This window comes from Rissa tridactyla, chromosome 7 (genome assembly GCF_028500815.1).
Source record: "Rissa tridactyla isolate bRisTri1 chromosome 7, bRisTri1.patW.cur.20221130, whole genome shotgun sequence".
Taxonomy (NCBI): domain Eukaryota; kingdom Metazoa; phylum Chordata; class Aves; order Charadriiformes; family Laridae; genus Rissa; species Rissa tridactyla.
The window spans coordinates 13,249,836-13,275,074 of NC_071472.1; the positions used below are offsets into that span (position 1 = coordinate 13,249,836).

The following is a 25,239-nucleotide window of genomic DNA, read 5'->3' on the forward strand; positions in this document are numbered from 1 at the left end:
CCCAAAGGTCCTAGTCTTTTTCAGTGCTTCTCTAGATCTATTTCTGGAAAATTTTTCCTACTGTCAGTCCTAAATAATCCTCCTTGAGTTTAAGCCTAGTCATCACAGACCCCAACATTTATTTTCCTTCTTGTAGCAGTGGCCTTCTATATATTTGAGGATTTGTGCCATGCACAGAAGTTGCTGATTTGAATGCTGTCATGGAGAAAACTGAATTTTTTATTTGTGTGTTAGGTCAACGTAATCTAAGTGTTTTATTTCAGGTCAATTTGAAAATTTAACATTTTGCCTGAAGCTTAGTATTTCCTGACCTGCTTCACTTCTTTAAGCGCCACCTTATCCCTGGTTGAGCCACTGTGCTTCATAATGGGAGTCTGAAATTAGCGCAGGTGAGGAGCTAAGCACTCATGATAGAGAATGAGAATACGAAGCAACTGGACTACAATTCACAGGATGCAAAGCACAAAGAGCTAAAAAGAAACATTTTTTCCAACTCTTCAGAACTTTCTGTTCTGGAATATATAGAAAACATTCTGGATAGATGTGGTACCAGCACGACTTTCAAAAGACTGGAATTTCCTACAGTTATTTCTGAACAATATCTAAGACACAGACTATGACTGATTTGAGGGAAAGTTCTCAAGGAAGCATAGGCTGGTGCTATAATTTTCTCTTTCATTTGCTGTATTCCATTGCGGTGCATTATAATCACCCCTGTTATACTGGTTCAGGAATGGCTACAGTTCCACGATACATGATACAGGATTTTCCAACTACTCTGATGTCCATTTAACGTTTAGATGATTTGATGCAATTATGACCTATCCTTCCTGATATCAGTCCTGTTCTGGTGTCATGTTCCTTTCCGGAAGCATCCAGATCCTCTCAAGTTTTATGCAAACCCTCCTACTTCACATATTACTACATCTTTTCCTAGCAAACTGGCCCTTATTCTAGTACAACAGAATGTGATCACATAAAAATCCTCATAAAATAAGTAGACACTGCAGATTTTAGGAAAGAAAAGAAGTCTTACATGTTCCTCTTCAAACTGGTCCCCACCAAATGCAGAGACACAGGGCTTGATACCTCCCGTTCCAAGGGCGATCAAAAACAGACCAACCATAGACAGGATCCTTCATGCAAGAACAAAAATATCACTGTTGCAGAACCTTTCCAGTGCTTATGAGAGCATTTTAGTGCCACCCAACCATGATTCCTCTGGTATTATTGTCTTTTACACATGGATAGTGATGATGAGCCAGGTAAGTGTGAAAAAAAAAAACTATCCTCCTTTCTGCATTCAGTACCAATTAACCAAACTGCTTTTGTCAGTTTCTTGCTGTTCTGAGGCCCAATGGACATACTAGAGATCAAAAATCCATGGGATTATTTTTCACTCATATGAGAACAAAAGATTGCAGAGATCAATTGAGAAAAATAAATAAATAAATAAAAATTTAAAAAGCTTTTTCCTGTACCCTTTCAGCTTGGGTAAGCATAGACAAACTGTTTGAATTAGGCTCATTCTAGGATGCTTTCTGACTCCTAGTACTCCTCAAAATACCATTGCTGGCCAGACAGATTAAGTCTGTAGGGAACAGGAGTGTCAGGACTGGCCAAGGACAAAAGGAAACTTCTGTAAATAAGATGTGCTCCTGCCTGCATGTGCACACTTTTAGAGCTGTGACCACCTAGGCAAAAATAGCCTGGTGGTTTCATAGATGCCAGCTGGGGTACTACTCTGACAAGCCTATCAGCTCAGAATCTAGAGAGCAAGAATGGTTCTACCCTATGGAAGAGGTAGACTCTGTCACATCAGAAAATACATCTTTGGTTTTGTGCTTCCATGCAGACAGGGGAACCTTGGTGAGCTGGACAGACATGCTGATGAGGAAATGAGGGAGGAATGAGCCTGTCACAGGCAGCTGGATGGAGGAGGCCAAACTCCACTAGCATGGTATAGCAGAGAGGGGTGATCAGAGGTCCCTATTTCAAAGGGCTTAGAGTCTCTGTGGTGGTTTCCAACTCCTTCTGGTGCATCCACACTCTAGATCCACCCTTCTATTCTTACTCAGATATCCCAAACCCTTCCCTGATAAAAGCAACCCATGCACAGCCTCCAAACTGCTGGCCTGATGGAGATCATTTAAATGAATTATAGTTCTGGGTAAACCAGCTACCATCACAACCTACTACAGTGCTGTGGTTTCAACAGCTACTTACACATGAACCACCTGGTTGCCTAGGGATGGAATTGCACCGACTGACTTTATCAGATGGCCAACCACATACACAATGGAGAGGTAGATGATCGTCCTGTGAGGAAAGCAAACAGCAGTGACTGAAGGTGCTGGGTGATGTACAATCCGAAAACAGAGCGCACCTGTGCTTCCTGATACGGCAGGTCTACTTGGCAGATACACAAGGAACTGGTTTGTTCATACCACCAGTATAGCAGGCAGCTATAACTCTTTTGTGTCGATACTGAGTGCACTGGAAAAAAGGGATAGGCAAACGGGTTCAGACTAAGGAGGGATAGCCCCTGCTTTCTTTGTAGATGTTGCTGAGCAGAATAAACTAAAAATGTTCCAATCTTGTCATGCATGGAAGGCTGCAAATACAAAAGCACTGTTCCGGTTCAACTCAATTTCCAGATTACTAATAATTGGCATTATGTAGCACATGCCTAAGCGAATCCCTTGACCAGAAGGCATCTACAGGGACTGTTGCCCACATTGAACCCACCCAACTAACTCACCTGAATTAGGAGTGTGGTTTCCCCACTACGAGTACCTCTGAAGGACTGAGCTCATCTATCTGCCTCCCATGTCTTGGTAAGGGAGAAGAACTCTGACTAGGAGGATCAGACTCTTGAGTGTATTCCATTCCTTCATTATCTCCAGGATTAAGAGATGTCTATGTATTTATGTGCAGACTAGACACACACAGAGGGAGTAGAAGGACTTGTTAGGACAGAGGTACTAGAAGAAGCCCTATGAACTTTGAGTACAGAAGTGGTCCTTGACACATCCAAACCCTGGTTGCAATAGCTAATTTAGGGCCACATCACATCATTCCGAAAAGCCCCTCTAATCTGTTATCCTGTCCTCGATATTGGTCCAGCTACTACAGCAAAAGCCACCTCCCATTCAGTCACAGGTATTACTCCAGGGAAAGTCTCCTGCCTGATGCACAAAAGTCTGCATAAGGATTTACCTTCTCACAACACCATGCTGCAAAACAGATATTGTGAAATACCAATGAACACTGCTAGGTGACCTTAAATAATGAAGTTAATAAACCGCCACTGTTATTTTTTTCATTCAAAGGGACAAGAGAATGATTAAAATTGAGGACAAAGGAAAAAAGAACATTGATATCTCCTTAAGAACTTTCTGCTGGAAAGGTATAGGGCACCTGTTTTTTTTTCTGTTGAGACTCTTCTGCCAGATGTGCTTACTCCTAGAGAGAAGGGTTCGGCTGCACTTCATCGCTCTGACTGCCAATATTCCTCAGACAATGAGCAAACAGTGCCAAGCAAAGAAAGTCCTGCATCGAGCTGCTCACCACCACTCTGGGGGAGATGATGGTCCCGCAACTTACCAGCAGAAGGGAATACTGCCTAACTTACTCAGGGAGAGTTTACCTGGTTATGTGCTAAGGGAGATGATTTGAGTGAACACAGGTTTCACTGGCATAAAAATGGGTGTGCCCACACATTCCCTATGCTGTGAAAGCATAAGTAAATATAGTATAGTTAGTGGCATTTTATCTGAAACTGAGAGATCTAGAGGATGACACCACTTCCTCACCATTTTTGAATCCCTCTCAGAAGCAGATCTTGGCAAGCTGAGGGTTAATCACTCTACACCTCAGCTTCCTCAAGGTGGGTAGGGAAGGACAGTGGAGGAAAAATGTGATTATGACATTTAATTTGTTCCAGCTTTGTTGCCTGTTGGTCCTTGGGTGAAAGAGGAGCACTGAACAGCATGAGCAAACAGAGAGGAGCTGACCTTCGCAAGTGTATCTTTGCTGCACTGACCTAGCTCAAAACTAGGAGCACACACAGCACTGCCCTTGCACAGGCTCCATGGTGTAGGTGTATGCTGTCTGAATTAGAGAGATGTCTTCACTCACTTGTATTTCCCCAGCCATGAGTCTGCCATGATGGCTCCAATGACAGGTGTGAAATAACAGAGTGCAGAAAAGGCATGGTACACCGCAGTGGAGAGATTCTCATCCCAGTGGAAGAAGCTTAAGAAATATAGTGTCAGGACAGCTAAAAGGAAAAAAGCAGATCACATCAGATAATTAATGCGTATCTCTGCAGGTAAGCAGGAAACTACATCACAGTGGCAAGAAAACCACTGATTTGTCTAGCAGCTATGAGCACTGTTGTGGAAAGATCGTGCGTTCAGAACTGTTCCTCATAATCCCTGACACAGGAAAAGCTAAAATAAGATATATGAGTATCAGGCGTTCTTTGCTCATAAACATTTATGTTTACCTGGAAAATATATTTTCTAGCTTATCTTACCGGAACCTGTAGTTCTGTTTATGCACAGTTTCTATTTGCAAATTAGGTGCCTGTATGATTGAATTCCGAAACAAGCTGATTGCACACAACTATGAAAGATGTCACACACTGTAAAACCAGGTTTAAGAGAGAGAATCATATAAAAATTTAGACTGGAAGGTACATTTGGAGCTCTCTAGTCACAACTTCGGCTCAGAGCAGGTGTAGCATCAATGTTAGGGCACGCTATTCATCCCTGCATCCCAAAATACTAATTTACTTTGAAAGACTGCTGAGATCACACACAGCAGAGCCCTGGAACACCAGGCCAGTGTGTACAGAAACCCAAGGATGGGAAAGTCACTTCCCAGACACAGGCCGCATACCTCTCATGCCATAGTAGGAGAAGCGCTCGCAGAACTCATTCACCACGATGAAGGCAATGCTTAGGGGGTAATTGGAGCCACAGAGTTTCTGCAGGAGACAAATGAGAACATATCAGTTCTGTGAAAGCCTTCAGCCCAGCAACATATCACCGCAGTGCCCAAGCGGTGGAGAGGAGTCCAGGCCAAAAACCAGGTGCCTCCTGCTGCTTGAGTGGCCTGTAGGTTGGACTCAAGAGAGGGGAGCCCACGCCTATCTTACTTTGGTTAAGGTTCCCCAGTGAATCAGCCTGGCTGACATGGGCCCAGCAAGGACCTCCATGGTGATTCGCACACTGCCAGCAGCCCACCGTGCTCATAGCTCCAGGAACTTCTGTGGAAGGTTCCTACTGCCTCTCTGCTGCAACACAAAAACCCACTGAGATGCAAAAACACCTTCAGATGCCTTTTCTCCTACACTTCATATAAAGCTACTACTCTGCTTCAAAACTGCTCCCTCTCCTAGTAGCAGACCTTGCCTGAGCAGACCTTGCCCCAGGGAGCTGCTGTCTGCTTCCACGTGAAGCTGCTCCCTCCCACGCGACAACTGCCCTCAATCTCTGCACCTCGCTTGCGCCGATCTGTGCTACTGTGTTCAGGGAAGCAGAGCATCAGCCCTGTGTCCAGCACTCCCTCAGGCATGGCATCCATTTCATATTCCAAGAACGTTGGCATAGCTATGCATAATTCAATTTATTAATCAAAACTAAACGAAACAGTGATGGGACTGTCAAACCTGTCTGAGTGTGGCCACTCTTTCACTGAGTCTGACTTTACTTCAGCAAAAATCAGCAGCTTCCAAGTAAAATGCATTTAAACAGACGAGTCTTGGCATGACCTTGTGTGGGCCTCTGTCCCTCTTGCTACCCTACTGTGGTCTGAGCTAAGCAGCTTCCAGCTGCTTAGCTCCACTGCCTCGCAACACGGAAAGCAGGTTTTCACAACACTGCCCAGCCTCTGCCAATTAGCAGGAGAGAGGGGATGGCCACGGTGAGGGATGGAGGGGACGAGGCAGGCGGGGGGGAATGTGATATTAACAGCTGCATTTATATTTGGCGTTTTAAACAGCCATAGTATGGGCCAGTGAAGTGAGATGAACTCTTCACATGCATTTCTGTGCCTCGTGTCGGAAATAATGAGTTCCTGTATTTCTTCTCAGAGTCCCAAATGCAAATACAGATACCAAAATAGATGTGTGTATTCAGGTTTATTTCACCACCAAGAGACCTGAGCTTATTTGGATTCCCAAAGCAATGGCATCAAGTTTGGAAGAGTCTAGCTTAATGACGCTGTCTTCCTCAACACTACACATGAGCAACAGAAGCGAAAAGACTGGCTGGCAGGAAAAAAACCAAAACACAAAACCCAAATGCTTTCCACTACTTAACCCAGCATCTCTAAAGACAAATATTTTTGTCCCTTTTTATATATATTTTTCTTTCACTGTTTATGAGCTGCCTTTTTATTACAAAACCCTTGGCCTCTTTGCTTTACTAGAGTAAATATGTAATTATCCCTTTCATTTATTATTCACTCTGAAACCATCATGCTTAGCATATGGCTTGTAAGACGGAGTGGACTCCCTTGGAAACTGTACTGGGGTCTCCTGCTTTTAGACTAGCCTAAAAATGGTGGCATGTATAAGCTGTAAATGCATAAACACACAGACATACACACACAGAGAATATCTTTCTCCAATAAGTTTTTCATAATAAAGAAAAAAAGCCAGAAGAGGCAAATTATGTTTCCTGTGGGTGCTTGGAAGCATTTTTTCTGAACTTGGAAGTAAAACAGTATAACACAGATAATTTTCCTTCATCTCTTTCACAGACCTCGCTATCAGTACTCATGAGATTTAAAAGCATTTGATGGAGATGCAGAGTGTGACTGTTCAAACCCAGATGGCCAGGTGTCGGGAACCCTGCTGCCTGAACTCAATCCTCCGCACCTGATGCACAAGCTCTGCTGGATTTAGCTGCAGTGGTTTAAGGTATCACGTGCCACACTGCGACCTGCAGTAACAGAAAACCTGGCAGTGACCCATTTCAGCCACTCCTGCTCTGGGATGGGCACCTCCTACAGATGAGCAGGAGGAAGCAGGGAAAGGAGAACGGGAGGTGGTGACTTCCCAGCTAAACCTCCCCAAGTGCCTGAGCCAGCACCCTCAGTAAGTGCTTACAAGCACAGAGCAACGACTTACAAGCAGGGGTACTTCCATCTGCCTTGTATGTCATGAGATGGCATCAGCACACGCAGAAACCCTCATGTATCCTCTCTGCTGTATCACTGACCTGCCTGTGGCCTGCCTGGACATCCAAAAGTGGGCAGCTTTCATCCATGCGGAGAGCCAGATGCAGTTTGCTTGCTTTCGCGGAGGAGGACCTCGCTCAGCGGAGAGCCCCGGCAAAAGCAAAGAGGCTAAGCCTGGATTCATGAGCGCACAGATAGTCTGCTGTGCTTAGCTACCACTGTAAGCCTGGGATCTGCAGGATTATGGAGCTCTTAAAGATACTGTGGAAGTTGATAGCCTGTTTCTTTGGAAAAAAGAAAGGTCATTTAAAGTGCCAGTTACAGGAGATGTTTGTTTTCACCTCTCCTTGCTGACTGGATGGAAAATGGGACTAAGATTAATATTTCACAGGAGCTCTGGATATCCAATAGTTAATGTCTGCACAGTACTTAAATTTGTGAGTTAAATAGTTGGCTTGCTAATGACATAACTGACTGCGGGCTTTAAAAGCAAGTATTACCACACTGCAAGTCAAAGTAGGTGCAATACAAGCCCTGTTCTCCCCAAAGTCAATACAGCATACAGATTTTAGGGGTCAAGCACTCAACAAGAATTAGCCTCAAAGCTGCACAAACTTCAAAGCTGTAATGCAAGAAAATATTCAGCTGAATCTGGCTCTAAATCAGGTCCAAAGATGTAAACTTGAGGCTCTGTCACTACAGTTGAGCTCTGTAACACACATCAGCGGCCTGTGCTCAGTCCCTGTCCTTCCTTCTGCTCTGCAGCATCTGGGGACCCTTCCCTGCTGGGTTTCATCATACTAAGCAAATGCACAGGTCAGCTCCCTCCCTCCTCTACACAACATCCCCCTCCACTTCAGAGAAGTAAGTCTTTTCCCACAAGGAAAGATGCGTTTAGAAAAAAGCAGCAATCAAAACTTTTACCCTTTTTTGTAAAGACTCAGTCAGTTCATTTTTCCCTTTAAGCTGCCCTTTCTTAACATAATCAGGTTAGTGGAGGGATTTTTGCCTTGAGTTGTTAATGCTTATTTGAACCCTGTGCAAGAAAGGGTGTTTGTCTCTAGCCAGAGCACAACAGAGGAAAGAACACAGAGATCTTGCAATGTTTCGAGCAAGCTGAGCAGAAAGCAAAGAAAAGGAAATCAGCTGTAACACTCACCGGGGATTTTTTCTGAACAGGGAAATCTCCTTTGGGGGGATCATCTCCTGCAGAAATAAAAGTGAACAAAGTTTCCTTGGATTCGTTTCTCTGAAAAGCGTTCATCTCCCCTCTCGCCTTGTCTCCCACCATGCTATGTGGCTGTGGTGAGTTGACTGGGAAGATTTCCAACCTCAGGCATGAAGTTTGATTCAGTTTGAGTTAACCCTAATTGAGCACATTTGTGCAGCCAGGACAGAAAGGAGAGGGAGATGCTACCAGGAAAGACAACTCCAGAGTTCAAGAAGAGTCAGGGAATGTAGCCTAAATCATTCACAGGTTGGGGCTGTCAGCACTTTGTGGCACAGACCTCCTATTTGCTTGGCATGCCCCCAGCTATCGTACGTGCACCAGCCCAGCACAGCACTGTATGCTGAACAGATGTGAGCTGAATAAAAATCCCAGGTCCCAGATAACCCTAGAGCCTGCGGATTTAGGAGCAGAGCATGCATCTCCCTGCTGATGCGGCAATGACAGGTTTATTCTGCAGAGACTGCAGGGATCTCATTCCACTGAAAAGCCACACATCCATCCCAAGTTGTAACTACTAAAATGCTCATCACGTCAAACCCTTGGACGCTGGATGTCACGGACACCTGCACTGTGTTAAATCATTTCTTTGCTGTCCCAGGAGTGAAGTGACCCAGGGTTCATTCCTGCACCAATTCCCTGGAATGACCTTGCTTTTTCCGACAGGACAATTTAATCCAGAGGGCACAGCCAGAACCCAGGGGCAGCCCCAAACCCCGTCTCTACTTCCTATTTTCCAAAAGCCCACCTCAGGGCTCCCTATGTGGCAAATGCATCCTCCGCTGTGCTGGGAGCCCTGGATTCCCCCTGCAGCTATATGGGTTCAGGTCCCTGCAGGTACCCTGTTGTCCCTCCTCCCCTGCCCTTCCCACAGGAATATAGGAGCTCTTTATCAGCATTCTTCCAGTGCCAGTTGCAATTACAGAGCAAAATTCACAGTCTTCCCATAAACCATCCTCAGTGGCTATGGCTCTGCAGTGTTCTCAGTACAGTGCAGGCTTTCTTTAAAAGGCAAATGTTCAAAGAATTTTCCCAAGTATTTCTCCTTTCTATCACCAGCAAAAGTACAGACCACACCCAGAACCTGCAGCTGGTACAAGGAGTCTCCATAAACTCATCCCTAGCTCAAGTACTGAGTTGCTCCTAGTGCTTGGATATCACAGGAACCAGGTCTGCAGTTGACAAACCAGGAAAGAGGTCTTTGCTCATACCACGGATCCATAATCTGGCTGCAGTTATTCCTAACAAGACATGGAGAACACTTAGATAAGGAACTCAGATGTGACACAGCACACAGAAGGAGCATAATTACTCTCCACATTCCCTCATGTGCTCTGGCATTGCTTCCTCTGAAGATCCCCAAGGATCCTGCTTCATTCCTGCTAACTGGGCAGCTAAACACGGGGCCAATGGGGCAGCTAAATATGAAGCCCAAACTTCAGATGAGGCCAGGGAGGTCTAAGCATTTCTTAGTCCCTTTTTCTTCTACAGCAGTGGCAAAGCAACACTTTGGTACCTCCCTCGTACTGCCATAGACCAGCTCCTCACCTTCAGCCCTCCCGGTGATTTACACACCCGCACAACCTTGCGTTTCACTTGGGTCACACTTCTCAGGTGCCACGAACAGGGAGCTAGGGTTTGTTAAGCCCATTTCACGGGCAACAGTGACTCAAAAGTACACCCAACTTTGGGGGCAGTGCAAGGAACAGGCTTGTGCACGTTGGTCCTGTCTCCTGCACACCAGGTTAGCGTGCGCTCTTGATTCCTGCAAGTCTGACCCTGTGCTCAAGGCAGCAGGAATATTTTTGTGCCCTCACTGGTATTTCTTACTGCCCTAAGTATCTCTAGACAACTCCCAGAAGCCTGTTGTATTGTGCCTTGCACACATGAGCAGAGCAAACACAGCAGCCAAGTTATTAAGGGAATAATACAAAAGGAAGACAAAAATGGTTTCACTATCCCCTGTGCAGGGCTCCCACGCTGCTGCAATGTGATGCCTTAATATTTTCAGCATCTTGCAGCTGTATTTCCTGAGTGTGTACACAGTGCCGTGCATCACATAAGCTAAATGATTTATTTTTTTTTTTAATTCTAGCATGAAAAACCATATCAGTCAGTGGGATTAACATATTACTTGTCAAATACACTGCATAAATGCCAGAAGGTTTTCTGAGACAGAAAGGGAGAATAGGAATTCACATGTCTGGTAATAAATGGTAACTCCTGGCAAACAGCAAAAGCAAGTTAAAGAGAATAAATCTGCAAGCACCTCAGATACAAGTGAATTCAGAATAAGACCCAATAGAAGGAGACCTGCGCGGCTGGGCTGAAAATCAGGAAGGAATTGTATCACAAATGGAAATAAGGTGGCATTTCTGAAGACAAGTATAAACAAAGAGATCAAGCATAGAGCGATAGAGGCTGCAAAGCTAAGGCACAAAACGAATTACAGCTAGCAGGGGGACACAAAAGGCAATAAGAAAAGGTGTTAGAAATGCTGTCAATATTGGAGAAAGAGGAAGGAAAATGAAAGCCTGTTATTTAAACTAGAAAACGAGCAAACAAAAGCTTATCCAGAGAAGCCAGAAAAGTTGTGTCCTTTTTGTTTGTCTTCACTAAAAAACCCAAACTGCAACAAGATACACAAGACCATTAAAATGAACAAGTAGGAATATGGGTGAAATGAGACAAAAACCACTTAAAGAATATTTGGATACCTCAATTGTGCTCAAATCATTAGAGCCTAGTGAAGTTCACCTTCAGGTGCTGAATGTAGTTTTTGAACCATTTCCCTTGTGAATGACAGAAGCAGGACAAGTATCACAACTGCCTTTAAAAGGGAAGGTTAGGACAACCTAGGCGTGTTCCCTCCGCAGCCAGAGAGATACTTGATCAGATAATCCCTTCCAAGCACCAAAAGAAGAATAAGGATTAAAAAACAGCCATTTTGGATAGGAAAAAATGCTCTCAAACCAGACTGTTTTACTCTTTGGCGACAGGGCAAGTGGTGTAACAGCTAGAGAAGCTGTGGATATGATATAACCTAGCTCAGTGTCTCTAATGTCTCACGAGGAAAAGAGGGTCCAGATGAAATACCCATACAGTGGGCAGCTGTGAAATCCCTCTCAGAATAGCTATCAATGTTTTTCCATCAGATTAGGAGGGCATGAAACATGCAGGTCCTCAGCTTTTCCGTGGGCAAAGGGAACATCTGCACAGCCAGCGTGCTGCTCTTGTTTGTGCCCAAAACCAGCATGCAGCAAGCCTGGGGGAAAACAGGGTATGAACTCAAAGTGACATTGCTAAATGTGAGAAACCATTTTGCAGCCCTGGAATGAAAAAGATGAAATTCAGGGAAGAAGACTACCAAATGGCACCCCTACCCATTGACAGGAAAAGCAGACACAGAGACCAACTATTCTCCATTTTTATTGAGGATAAGGTGAGAAAAATAACTGACTTTATTTTCAGTAAAGAAGATCTGGGGCTGCTTTTGTCCAAATGCTCTTTCTGCAAGGACAGGTGAGCACTGGATCAGAGTTGGTGTGGCTGGGGCTGCAGGGTTCGGGCAGTCCCCAATATCTGATATGTAAGAATGTATCAGGGACTGGCTAAGTATCGGGTCCTGCCCCAGAGCAGGTAAATGGATGAGGTGACCTCCTGAATTTCTGTGAAATAATGTGCTAAGCAACTTCAACAGGTAAGCACGAAAGCAAGGACTGCTTTCTGTAAAATTTCCTCTTTTCTGAGTTATCTTTATGCAAGTGGGGAATCTGCAGGATGATTCATGCTTAAATGTAATATTCAGCTACCAGATGCCTTGCATAGCCAGAAGTTCCCATGAATACATTTTTCTATGACTTTCAGTTCATCATTTAATTTTTTCTGGTTCCCAAATCCACAGGAAGACAATCTGCATTTTCCCTTTGCATTTACAGTCCTCAGATTCTCATTGCTTCCTGCTGCAGTACTGTGCACATTAATCTGTTTATACTCAACTGATCTCTTCATTTTTATCTGCATTCATCTTGTGGTACAATCCCTTCTTCATTTTCAGCTCAGCCACACTGGTCTCTTAATAATGAGTCTTATTTTGAATTCATATACACTGGCCATACTTTTATAGCCCTTTTACCACATCTGTGTTTCTCTCCTCTTTCTCTCTTTCCAAGATAAGGTTATGAGAAGCAAAATGAATGTGTGCCAGCAACACTTTGGGCTTAATGACATGGCCCTGGATGGACAAGATAACCTCTCCAGGTCTCTTCTGGCTTATTTTCTCCAATTCTTTGATTACAGGAAAGAGCATGGCTTAACTGATTTAGACAGATCAAGACTGGTTTCCATTGCCTGCACACTTCTCTCAAACTTCAAAGTAATTTAAGAAAATGAGGTATCAAATCACTTGAACAACCAGGAAAATATGCCAGAAGTCTTCAGACCTACATCTCTGCTCTATTCACCGTCCCTCATAGACTCAAAATTGTAAAGGTATTTAGATTAATACCACTTATAATATCAAGTACCTAATCTGTATTTTAAGAGCCCGTCATCTGGTCAGTAGTCAACCTGTAACAATCAGAGAAACTTCTCATCCCTCCTGGTGCCTTTTTGCCTTCAGTTTCTTCTATGATTAACAAGAAGAAAGCTTTAAAAAATTCTCTCACCAGCTTGGACTTCTTTTGCAGCCTGCAGCACGCTGTCCGCCTCTGCCATGCCTGCTGCTTCCTGCACATTGGACGACCCCAGGTCTGTTGCGCCTGAAGATCATAGAATCATAGAATCATGGAGTCATAGAATCACAGAATTGCCCAGGTTGGAAGGGACCTTTCTGATCATCGAGTCCAACCATCAACCTAACACTGACAAAAACCATCACTAAACCATATTGCTAAGCACTATGTTTACCCATCTTTTAAATACCTCCAGGGATGATGATTCCACCACTTCCCTGGGAAGCCTGTTCCAATGCTTGATAATCCTTTCAGTGTAAAAATTTTTCCTAATATCTAATCTAAACCTCCCCTGGTGCGTGAACCTCATTGAGCAATCCTCGCTTGCTCTTACCCTGTTGTCAATGTTTCACTTCACAACAGCAGTCCTTTGGTCACCAATAAAATAGTTAAACTTTCATTTATTTTTATCTTGAAGTCAAACTGAAGTAATCTCTGCTCAGCTCCCAAACGTCATAGGGAATCTGCCCTTCTCCTTGAATACAGCCTCTAAGGCTGCACGGCATCTGTCACAGATGTTCACGATCAATCACTCTGCACTGCTGCCACACTATCTTTCAATAAAATTACTACTTCTGGATGAGAACAGGGACTGGACCTGTGACTAGACAGGATCTACAGCTGGTCATAAATCCAAACTTTTGACACTGTACACCAACTACAGAGCTGGCCTTAACTATACATGTCTTTTAGTAGTTAAGGTTGTGAGGACACAGGATTTCATCACCTTTTGACAGACTGGCTTCAGTTCCTCGTTCTTCACATGTCACACAGGAATGCAGACATAGCATTGAAATGCTGTCCTCCCAGACCCTTTTTCACTTTAAACCCATGAGCTGTCTGAAGAAGGATTAACATTTTTGCTACCATGCTTTTGCTGTGTATTTCTTTCTGCTTCCCCCCATAACCTCCTCTCAACTCCTGTCACTTCCTTTCAGAGAGGCTCTAAGGCATCTCCTCTGTAGGTGAAAGCCCCAGATATTTTCTGCAGATATAGAAATGGCTCACAGTGAAATTCTGTGTGTTCAGCAGCAAGCAAAACAGGGTTTCCATCATCACATGTCATGGCCTGAAGCCACCTGCATCCTTCCCCTCTTCCCTGCACTGAAATTCCAGACCCATGCGCTTCATGGCCTCATATCTCTCATTGTCTTCTCAATACACAAAATATAGCCACAGCTACAAACACATACATAGTTCCTAATGAACTCTGCTATTAGCTGAACAAAGGTTCTCCCAAGGCAACTGGGTGGGAGGTCTAGAAAAATGCACTAGGGAAACACTAAGAGACATCCAAACGCTACAGTGAAGAGAAACATGCAGCAATAGCTACTTATATGTGTAACAGCAAGCAGCTTAAGCTGATGACAGATCAAATTCCAAGATGAAATGAGGAATAAATTCCTACAGGTGTTGAGTCACTTGATAGAGCAACAAGGGATGGACAGGCTGAAGTGAACGGAAGAATACAGCACAAACAACTCATAAAAAGACAATGGTAAATTGTTAAGTAAGTGGCTTGTGAAAGGAGGACTGAAGCAAAACTTTAATTATGGCTACAAAAGAGCAGGCTATTCACACAAGATATATTAAAGTGAAGATAGATGGTAAGAAGGATTTAAATCCAGAATGTAGGATGTATGGCCAGGATCCAGGGAGCGCTAGTCATATTATAAGAAGATGTACCACAGATAAGTACAAAGCACAGCATGGCAAAGCTAGCAGTATGAAAACCTGGGTAAGCACTGTGAAAAACAAGCAGAAAAGAAGCACGAGCACTACAGGCCAGACAATGCAATAGAGAAAGAAAAGCTGGAGGGAGAATAGTTGTTGGGAAGAATAAAAAGCTTTACTTGGTAATGCTTGTGACTTCTGTTAGAAGATTAGAGGGGAAAAAAAAACACAGAAGGAAAGGGCTTTTCTTTCTGAACAACTTTCTAAGAGACTGTCATAGCATGGAAAAATTAGGATTTTTCTCTTAATTGGAGGGAATGTCCAAGCAAAACACAGGGAAAGATAAAGCTGATCAGCTGAGGCAGGGAAATGAAGAAAACCCAGCACAAACAAAATACAACCACAGATTTAAATTACCTTCTAGGGTCTCAAGATGGGAGTATCACAAAACCACTGCAAAAAATTGGAAGTCAGCTCAAGAATAAGACTTGTTAATAGTAAGTGAATACCAAGGAAGCTATATATTGCATAGAAAATCAGGAATAGTTTAACAATTCGGGCTGTCCGTAAAGAGAGGGGCTCGTGACCTCTTGAATTCCTTTCCAGCTATTTTCCCCTCCAGTTCTAAGTTGTACTTGATGCTATGGGATAAGGTACCGTGACTCAGAGCTGACTGGTTTCAGTAAGTTTAAGACAGAGAAATGGACATCCAGATGCCCTAGACAATCTGGACCCATGGGAACATGTCCACTCTCAGGGATGTTTCTGTGTTCTGCCATTCTTGCTTGGCCTTTCTTTCCCCTGTATCAGAGTGTGCTGAAAGAACAAATCAAGAAAAGGAGAACCAAAATAGGTGTATAAGGGAATGTGAGCTCAGTTTCTAACACACTAGTCAGTGCTGTTTGACTCACAAGGGTGTAAATGATCAATTCTGAATGTCTTTTTTATGCCCCTAACAAACAAGGTGTGCTAGTCCCTCAGACACCCAACACCACAGCTGTCTGTCTCAGACATTACTCAGGCTCTCTGTTCAAAGCCTCTGAATAACAGAGAGAGCCTGGAAAGACAAAAAATCTGAAGGTTTACCCGGTCCACTTGCCTGGGGCTGAGGCTGCGTCGTCCCCTTCATGGAGTGAGAAGGTGGGAGGTCCCTGCAGCTGGAAGAAAGATGGATGTAGTGTGGCAGGACTTTGTAAAAGCACTTGAGGACTGTTTGGTGTCCTAAGAACATTTTCTCCCTGGTAGTATCAGAAGCAGGATCTTACATAGTGCAGGTATGCTTTTAGCAGCAGGTCTCAGGGCGCTTCACTGAGCAGATAGCAGTATGTCCATTTCAGAGATGAGCAAAAGAGGGAAAAAGCATCCTGAGGAAGGCAGACTCCACTGAAACCTCTGGCATGTCAGCCCAGCAGTCTATCCATTGAGCTGCCCTGCCCTTAGTATTATCACAGCAAAGAAAAACCAGCTAATGATTTATTCTGCCACAGGCTCTGAGGAGTAGTTCAGCTACTGAAGACATCGCAGTTTGCAGCAGCCTTGGGTCTGGAAGAATGCTGAAAGACAGTTAGATCCAGTGTCCCAGTCATCCCTTGGGTGCATTGCGCTACTCTCTGCTCACTTCCAGCCTCTGGGTCAGATACTGCCTTGGGAATTTCGCTTTTTGCACTGACCCCTCAGCTGGCCAGTAGCTCCTTTCTGGTGGTGAGTCCTGCACCCTCTCCCACCCAGCTCCAGAGTAAAAAGCTGCTTTTACTCACTGGTAGCCTCTCCTTCAGCGAGAGGCAGCTGGTAATGAGAAAACAGGAATCCTGTAACTACTCTCTTCCTCCCAGCCAGCTCACAGGGATGCCCAGCACTGGGAGGGCAGGGGGGCATCAATCAGGTAGAAAGGAGGTGGCACGGCTACAAGATGTGGCAGCATGACCCCGAGGTTCCGTTCTGACTATGCTACTTGTCAGGCACCTTGAGAACATATTTCAAGTTTTCTAGCCTTAACTCTACTGGCCATAAAACAAAAGTCAAGCAGCTCTAATCTCCTGTACATCTGGGGCGAATAGTGCCATTCATTAACCTGGCTACAGGACTAGGAGAATCTCAGGGAAGGCATTAATTATAGCTTTTCCATTTTTTTTCCATGCATCCACAGTAAACAGCCTGCTTGTTTTATTCTTTGCAAGCTTCTGTATATCAGGAGACATAATGCACTGCACAATTTCAAATCTTTGCCATCACAGAGAGGGTATTCTCACCATATCCCAGCACAAAGCTGATTTTTTGACTATAGTTTAAGTTGGATTGCAATTGTGTAATCAGTGTTACATCAGGGCAAGCTGCCAGGGACAGAGAACATGTAAATCCCCAAAATACCTCTGTTCTGATAAAAAAAAAAAACGAGAAGATCTAATCCAGAGAGATGTCAGCTCTCTGACAGTGACCTCTCCCAGATGCAAGCACAGACAGATATGATACGACATTCTGTATTCTAGGGACTGTCATTTCCACCGAAATGTTAATCTGATCCTCCCCAGCCAGCTCCCTCCATTGCCACACTAAGGGACAGGCATATCAGGGGCTCATCCAAGATTCATTAACTCTGGTTCTCTGCATTTTCATAACGAGCTTGCAGTGCCATCCATTCTTTTCAGCCTCCCTTGCAGCAACCACGGGGATCAATCTGCTAATGTGGTGAGTGCGAGTAGCTCTCACCAGCTCCAGCGGGAAGAGCAGTCAGGTGGATTTTCCCTGCATCAGGTCCCAGAGGGATAGGAACAAAATTAGAGACCTTTCTTGCTTCTTTTAAAGGTTGCTGTAGACATACAGCCTTTGGATCTCCAGGGTTCATGAAGCTTTGCAGCACAATTAATTTTGTCCTGACCACCCTGTGCCCGTGGTAGTCTGCTCTCCACTGCCACTCGTGGCAGTTTCCCTCCAAGTTTGTCAGGGAGAAAAGTTATACTTGCATAGGAGGAATTCATCTGTGCCTCTTTGTCTTTATGCTAACTCCCCCAAAGAGGTCCACTTTTCCTAGGAGCTGAGCAGCCTCTGGTCCACCTGACATCAGTGGGACCACAGGTTCTCAGCCTTTCCCAGATGCCACCCCCACAGCACATGTTAACTTCCCTCTGCTCAACATGCCTTTCTCCCAGAAATAACCTCTCCAGTCTCAGCAGCTTAACTGGAGTGCACCTTCTGGCTATGATCAAATACTGAATCAGGCACTTGCTCTAACCCTCCTCTTCTATCCCCAGCCTGGGATCCTCCTCCTGGAATCTTGCATGGGGCTGTGCCCATCACACAACAGTCAACTCCTGCATCGCATACCTGCGAACACCCTGCATGCTTCACTTATGCAAAACAGCAACATTGAACACAGAAATGCTTTTCCCATCGGCACACAAAACCCACCTCTGGTGTTTTCCAGCTTGTCACCACCCAGAAGCTATAGAGCAGCGGTGAACGTGCAGGGCAGCAGCATGGCACATGCCAAGCAGCAGGCAATGCTGTACGTTGCTCTTAATGCACCTGCGGGTCACCAGAGCCTTGCTGACTTCACTAGGAGCAGAGCTAGCCCCATGCGTTTTGAGTGCAGACACAGGCTCAGAGCATGAGTCCTACACAACAGCAGGAGTTTATTAATAAAGTCAAATTAAGCTACATTCACTCTTCAGTCTACTACACTCACCTCCAGCCCCTCTGCTTTCCTAACCTATTTCTAAGCAGTTCCTCGTACACTATAAGGATAAAAACCTCCACAGATTTCCAGTATCTTCCTGTGGTGAGCTATCAGCTATTGATCTGGTTGTTCTTTACGTTTATTACTCACCAGTAGCCAGTCCCATCTGTATCTGAGCAAAGCAAGATGCCCAGATCTAGCAGAGGTTTCATTAGTCCCAGCACTTGCTCTCTGAAGCCTTTTTCTCTGGAGAGGATGTCTGCCTGACAAACGGGGAAAAGCTCAGCAGCTGCAATAGCAAGATGGGAATGGTACATGTGGGTCGTGAGGTAGCATAGGCATGTACCAGCTACAGCAAGAGATGCTAGATGATGATGATGTGCCTGCTCAGGTCAGTTAAGATATCCACTGCAGTCCCATCTGTGGTGCCTGACAAAGGCAGATAGTGTTTCCACCGCAGTTGATGAGCAACAGTGCTGGGATATGCTGGTATCAGCTTTCTACCACCGCTTCCATCTCCTGTTCCCACAGCTGGCATGTCTTTGCTGTTTGGCATTCAGCCTTTAGATGTCTCCAGGTGCTCCTCTGTAGCCCTTAGTAAACAGTGGAGAGCACAGTGGTACTTGGTGACAGCAAAATCCATTAGTGCCAATATTTACTAGCTTTAATAAACCCATGCAAAAAAAAAAAAGAGCAGTCATGTTTTCCATGACGTCCAGCTATGCCTAGGCTACATGAGAAGATCTAGCCACACCAGTCCTTTAAGATGCAGAGGGCCACTCAAAAGGTATACATTCAATTGACTTCAAAGAACCTTTGAGTGCTCAGAAACTTGCAAGAGATTTGTTTAAAAAAATAATCACTCTCAGAAGTAAAGTGTACATGGCACTTTTTCTCCATCTCTCATTCAGTTTTCCCTCTAACAATAAATCACTAAAGACACTCAACATGGAATGCCTTAGCATTGTACTCATCTAGAAATATTTCTTTGCTGTATAAACTCAGATTAATATTCATTCTCTCTGAGATAAAGACAGCTAGAAATAATTTGAGGCAATAAAACCAGTTTTCAGCATTCCTGCACTTCCCATTGTTAACAAGCACACGATCTTATAACAGTAAAGTCTGAGGAATAATTCTTTTCCTATACTAGATCTGATTGACTAGACATGACAGATGGTGTTTTTATTACTTTCCGTCTTTATGCCATTCTAAAAGAGGCCTCATCTAATGCAGCCCAGGCTGTGTTTTGAGTCTTAACCTCTCAGATAAGCAAACTCTCTTTCATCACGTTAATGGATCCTTACTTGATGCAGGAAGGTAATTTTCCTTAAAGTTATTCTAATCAAGCACTCTGACCCCAAATTGTCCTGGCTGATTGACTGACAGCAACGGGTAAATCTTTCTACTGAGGACCATATTTATTTTCAAAGAGGGAAAACAAGTTATTATTATTATTGCAGAATCAATTCTATCATGCATTCAGTGACTCCTCAAACACTGATTTTTACTGCAGCCGCAGAATTAAAGATAAAAGTAAAGTTAATGCAGCCTTCCTCTCAGTAGTCGTATTAAATAACAGGCAGGAAAGGAAAATTAGAGAGAGATGGCCTGCTGTCTATTGGTACCCCCTCAATTAACTGCCCCTATGGTAATAGCATCTGACCCTAATCAGCACAGACCCCTTCAAACACAGGCTCACTCCAACCTGTCTTCCTGCATCAGCCTCCAAATTGAGGGCTATCAGCCCAAGTAACTTTGCCACCAGGTTGGGAAGAAGTGACAGAGGACTATCCAGCTTCTAAAAGAAAAGGTCTGAAGGAAAACCACTGCCTCAAGGATGCTCCCTGCAAATCCCATTTCCAGCATGGCATCTGGCTCCACCAGCACAGTTTGGTGCTACAGCTGCTCGTTAGTGCAGCGACAGGCCATATGGAGAAAGGGATCATAGCGCCCTAGTGCCTTGGGTCTTGGTTAACTCAAGTCACTCCAGGCAGAAACCCTGCCAGCTGTGGGGCTGTCCAGATTGCTTGAAGCAGCAGATGGGAGGTCCAATCTCTCCTACTCTCTCTCACCTACTACAAGAATGGTCTAGCAATTGAGTCAATGTAAGGACAAGGAGAAAAGGCAACCATCCCAAGGTTGTGCAGAAAACCAGGCACAGAAACAAGAACTGGGCCCACAACTCCTGAATGATCATTCAGTCAGTGCTTTTACTTCTCAACGCACATATTACCTTTCACACAGCCTCACAAGGAGGACTGGTAGCCCTGATGCCCCGTCAGACACTAAACACTGGATTTCCACCTCCAGAGTATCTGACCCCCAGGAGCCTCAGCTGCAGTTTGCAGGGCAAGCAAAGTGAGCTACTTAACACAAAAACTGCTTCTTTGATGTTTTCTGAGCAGCTGAGCTGTTGTCCTAACAGCTCTGCTGAAGTTATTGATGCCTCAAATGAAACGATCATTCTCGATGATTTTTATCTACCAGACACCAGACTTTTAGGGTTTAGTCAGGCAGAGTATTACATTGTAACATCAAGGCAGGCATCTTTAAAACAGGAATGATAAAGATGCTGGAGAATATATTAACTCCTTTCTGCCCACTGTAGGGGAAGACCAGGTTTGAGACCATCTAAGGAACCTGAAGGTGCACAAGTCCATGGGACCTGATGAGATTCATCTGCGGGTCTCAAGGGAACTGGCAGATGAAAATGCCAAGCTACTATCCATTATATTTAAGAAGTTGTAGCAGTTTGGTGAAGTTCCTGCTGGCTGGAAAAGGAGAAACATAACTCCCATTTCTAAAGAGGGAAAAAAGGAAGACTTGAGGAACTACAGGCCAGTCAGTCTCACCTCTGTGCCTGGCAAGATCATGGGGCAGATCCTCCTGGAAACTATGCTAAGGCACATGGAAAATAAGGAAGTGACCAGTGACAGCCAACATGGATTTACTAAGGGCAAATCATGCCTGACAAATTTGGTGGCCTTCTAGAATGGCATTACAGCATTGGTGGATAAGGAAAAAGCAACTGATGTCATCTACCCGGACTTGTGCAAGGCATTTGACGCTGTCACGCGTGAAGTCCTTGTCTCTATATTGGAGAGACACGGATTTGACGGATAGACTATTCAGTGAATAAGGAATTGGCTCTCAGAGTTGTGGTCAATGGCTTGATGTCCAAGTGGCGACCAGTGACGAGTGGTGTTCCTCAGGGGTTGGTACTAGAACCAGTGCTTTTTAATATCTTTGTTGGTGACATGGACAATGGGATTGAGTGCACCCTCAGCAAGTTTGCTGACAACACCAAGCTGTGTGGTGAGGTAAACACACTGGAGGGAAGGGATGCCATCCAGAGGGACTTGGACAAGCTTGAGAGGCGGGCCCATGCAAACCTCATGAAGTTCAATAAGGCCAAGTGCAAGGTCCTGCACATGGATCACGGCACTCCCAAGCACAAATACAGGTTGGGTGGAGAATGGATTGAGAGCAGCCCTGAGGAGAAGGACTTGGGAATGTTGGTTGATGAAAAGCTCAACATCAGCCGGCAATGTGCGCTCACAGCCCAGAAAGCCAACTGCATTCTGGGCTGCATCAAAAGAAAAGAAGCGTGGCCAGCAGGTCGAGGGAGGTGATTCTGCCCCTCTACTCCGCTCTGGTGAGACCCCACCTGGAGTACCGTGTCCGGCTCTTGGGCCCCCAACATAAGAAGGACATGGACCTGTTAGAACGGGTCCAGAGGAGAGACATGAAGACTTCTAGTCTCCTCTGTATTAGAGAGGGGACTTGGTCTGCTCCGGGCTTGGATGCCAGGTGAAAAGTCTGTGTTTGAATCAGAGGCTCCCATACCAAAGTCAGAAAGTATGGCTGGGCTCAGGCTCACAGATTAAAATTTCCCGAGCTTTCTCAAATGTCTCTGTTTCATGTCCTCTCTTGTAGTCTATCACATTTAAAACACACAGCACGCTTCAGGAGAGGCAGCCTTTTAAAATAGTGCTCTCCTCGAATATCATTATGGGCTTGATTGCAGACACCTTTGGGCTCAGAGCAAGCACCACTGAAATTGTTCAGACAGGGGATCAATAGAGGGGCATAACTTAAAAAACATGTTACTTGTGGAGACAGCCTCCAGGGACAGCCCTGAAACTGTCCCCACAGTTAAACAATCCCAGAAGAAGCAGGCATCCATCCCTGTTAATTACTGCTGGGAAACAAGGCATCAGAGTAGCACGAGGAAAAGACGAGCTTGATTCTTACTAATTCTCATCTGCTACGCCAGTTTTTAAATGAGCAGTGTACAGCAGAAAGAACTTGTCTCTGGGCCTGATGCAAACTCACATAAATTGGGTGAACTGGACGATACGCAAAATTCACCCCCATCCAGTTTCCGGTGTCTGGGAATAACTGACTCCAGCTGCTTTGGAGAGAACTGCAAAAAGACTCCACAGCTATCAGATAAGCTGCCCCAGTAGGTTTCTCATTGGCTTTATTGAGTATTGGGTCAGACCCCATGCACAGAAGTGTCCGTGATCAATGAACCCATGATTTGCTAGTTCTGCCCAAGGGCTTATTCACAGTTAATCCAAACCAACTTGATTCATGAAACTGGCTGGAAATCTCATCAGAATGGGCTTTGCAGAGAGATTTCTGGCACTTCTGCTGAAAATAGTGCAAAAAGAGACTCCACCCTCCTCCGAGTTATGTTGTCAGATCTGGAGATGGGTGATTAATTCACAAAAAATAGTAGTAGCTTGCTCATTTTCTGCCTTTTGCTTTTTTCCCCCCTATGAACAGAGGTGTTTTTTCCTTAGGTTTATTTGGTTTTCAGAACTATTTGTCAAGTAGTTTCTGCAAACAATTTCAGGTACTTTGACAGCATTAGTGATCTGCAGTATAAACAGGCACAACCGGACACACAGGCTACATCATACACTTCAGAGTTTTTCACCTGGATGAGCATACACCTTAGAAACAGGTTCGCAGTGCACATTTGCACAACTCTGATTCTGAAGCATGAAAATGGATATTTTGGACGATTGCCTCAACACCCCACTCCCACAAACATTCCTCACATGATGTCTGTTTGAGCACTCCCAGCCAGGGAACACAGAAAGAACAGGAACACAATCAAAGCACGTTACTTACGGAAATATCTGCAGCAAGTCTCAAAGAAACGTGTCGGAGGAGTGTCCCCAGATGGAGGGATTTCCATGGAGGAAGCAGTAAAGTGGTCCAAGACAAAAAAAGAGCACTATGAACTCTTTAAACTTCAGGATGTGTCTGAGATGAATGTAGGGAATGAATACAAAGTTATTTCGCCTTGTACCCACAGCAACACTTTTATACCATGGTGATGTACAGAGAACAAATGGTGAAACAAGCTCTTGGCCTCACAGAAACATTGCTCTGTTTGTTGTCCCTGAAGGCTTTCAGTTAATCTTCATCTGTGGGTTTGGCCAGAGAAATGTGCTGTGAACCTCCCCTCTCTGATTTCTGTATGCAAACATAAAGCTTCTCGAGAATTCTTTAACTCTTTAATTCATCATTCATGTACTTCAGGGGAGTCTTTCATATTTTCTGTACCGCTTGGTGTCTTTATAAGTGTAGAGTTATTGGTGGGGTCTCTTTCTGACTTGCACATGCTCCAGAGCAGGACTCCTGTAGAAAGAGCTGGTCCTATAGGGAGGATAGTCAGCTAAAACAGGGATCGTGCTGGAGCTAGCTTGGCCAGACCTGGTCTCTCTCAGCCCTAGACCTTCCTCCTTTTTTCACGTTCCCTGTTGGGGAACGGAAAGCAACCCAAAGGATTTGTCTGTATCAAGCCACCTTTCCAAAAGTGATTAGCAATAAGAATTGATGCCATATGTTTTCAAGAGATCATACTCAGCTTAATGCCTAAAATTAGATTTAGGCTTTGGTGAATGGCAAGCAGGAGGGAAACGCACTGTACTGACTACTCAGGTTCTCCAAAAAGCCAATCCTGTGAGTGCCGAACACTTCTCAGGCACCCCCCACTTTCTACAGATACAAGGATCACTTTGCCATTCAAGTGCAGCTTGCAGCAAAGTAGGAGCAAGCCAGGCAGGTAGAGCTGTATTCCTACAGCAAAATAACCTGGGTTCGTTAATTGCCCTAGAGAGAAAAGAAGTTTTCACTTTCTTCAGCCTTGCCTTCATAATCCACTGTAAAAATGAAATTTGCTGCTCCCAAAAGTTGCTATGCTGCAGAAGGACAGAGCTTGATACAGGTGGCCAGCTGGCCATCCACCCAGGCACCCTGTGCCCCCATCCCCACAGCAGCCAAGCACCTCAAAGGCACCAGCAGCTCCCTCCCGGTTCAGGCACGGGGCTCCAGAGAATGCAACTATTTCAGTCCCAATGCTCAGGTCGCTAAACCCCCTGAGGCACATTAGTTCTTAAATAAGGCTGATTGATGAGCAGTGTACTGATCATTTCAGAGGAGATAAACCAGATATTCAAGATGCTTGTGACAGAATAATTCAGAGGACATGATAAGATGCCATCGGATTCTTTGAGATTAAGAGACTGATTCTCCTCTCACTTGTTTTGGTGAAAAGCAGGAGGAGCTGCCTTGTCTGTGGAGGTAAACCTGTAGTAAAATGGTTTAATAGGAAGAATCTCCTTCTTGGGTGTTGGCAGGACCACACTGGAGCGAGGACATCTGGGTCCCCAGACATCATCTGGCTGCCCAGGGAACCCAGCTTGTTTCCACAGCGACGA

The 25,239-nt window shown here is 44.7% G+C and overlaps 1 protein-coding gene across 11 annotated transcripts in view; it reads right to left on the reverse strand.

Moving 5' to 3' along the window:
* SLC15A2 (solute carrier family 15 member 2) overlaps window positions 1–23,922 on the reverse strand; it is an 80,754-nt gene extending 56,832 nt beyond the window's left edge. For 3 of the 11 annotated variants that reach the window (XR_008467779.1, XM_054209515.1, XM_054209514.1), the window contains exons 1-7: window positions 23,645–23,921; window positions 13,087–13,179; window positions 8,351–8,397; window positions 4,906–4,993; window positions 4,141–4,282; window positions 2,227–2,319; window positions 1,037–1,136 (exon numbers count right to left, since the gene is read on the reverse strand). Coding sequence is in view for 9 of the 11 variants with exons in the window: in XM_054209515.1 (XP_054065490.1) it covers window positions 1,037–1,136; window positions 2,227–2,319; window positions 4,141–4,282; window positions 4,906–4,993; window positions 8,351–8,397; window positions 13,087–13,179; window positions 23,645–23,711 (630 nt within the window). In the remaining 2 variants the exon portion in view is untranslated. The other 8 variants (XR_008467780.1, XM_054209521.1, XM_054209519.1 and 5 more) reach the window with 8 other exon arrangements.
* Window positions 23,923–25,239: the final 1,317 nt, after the last annotated feature.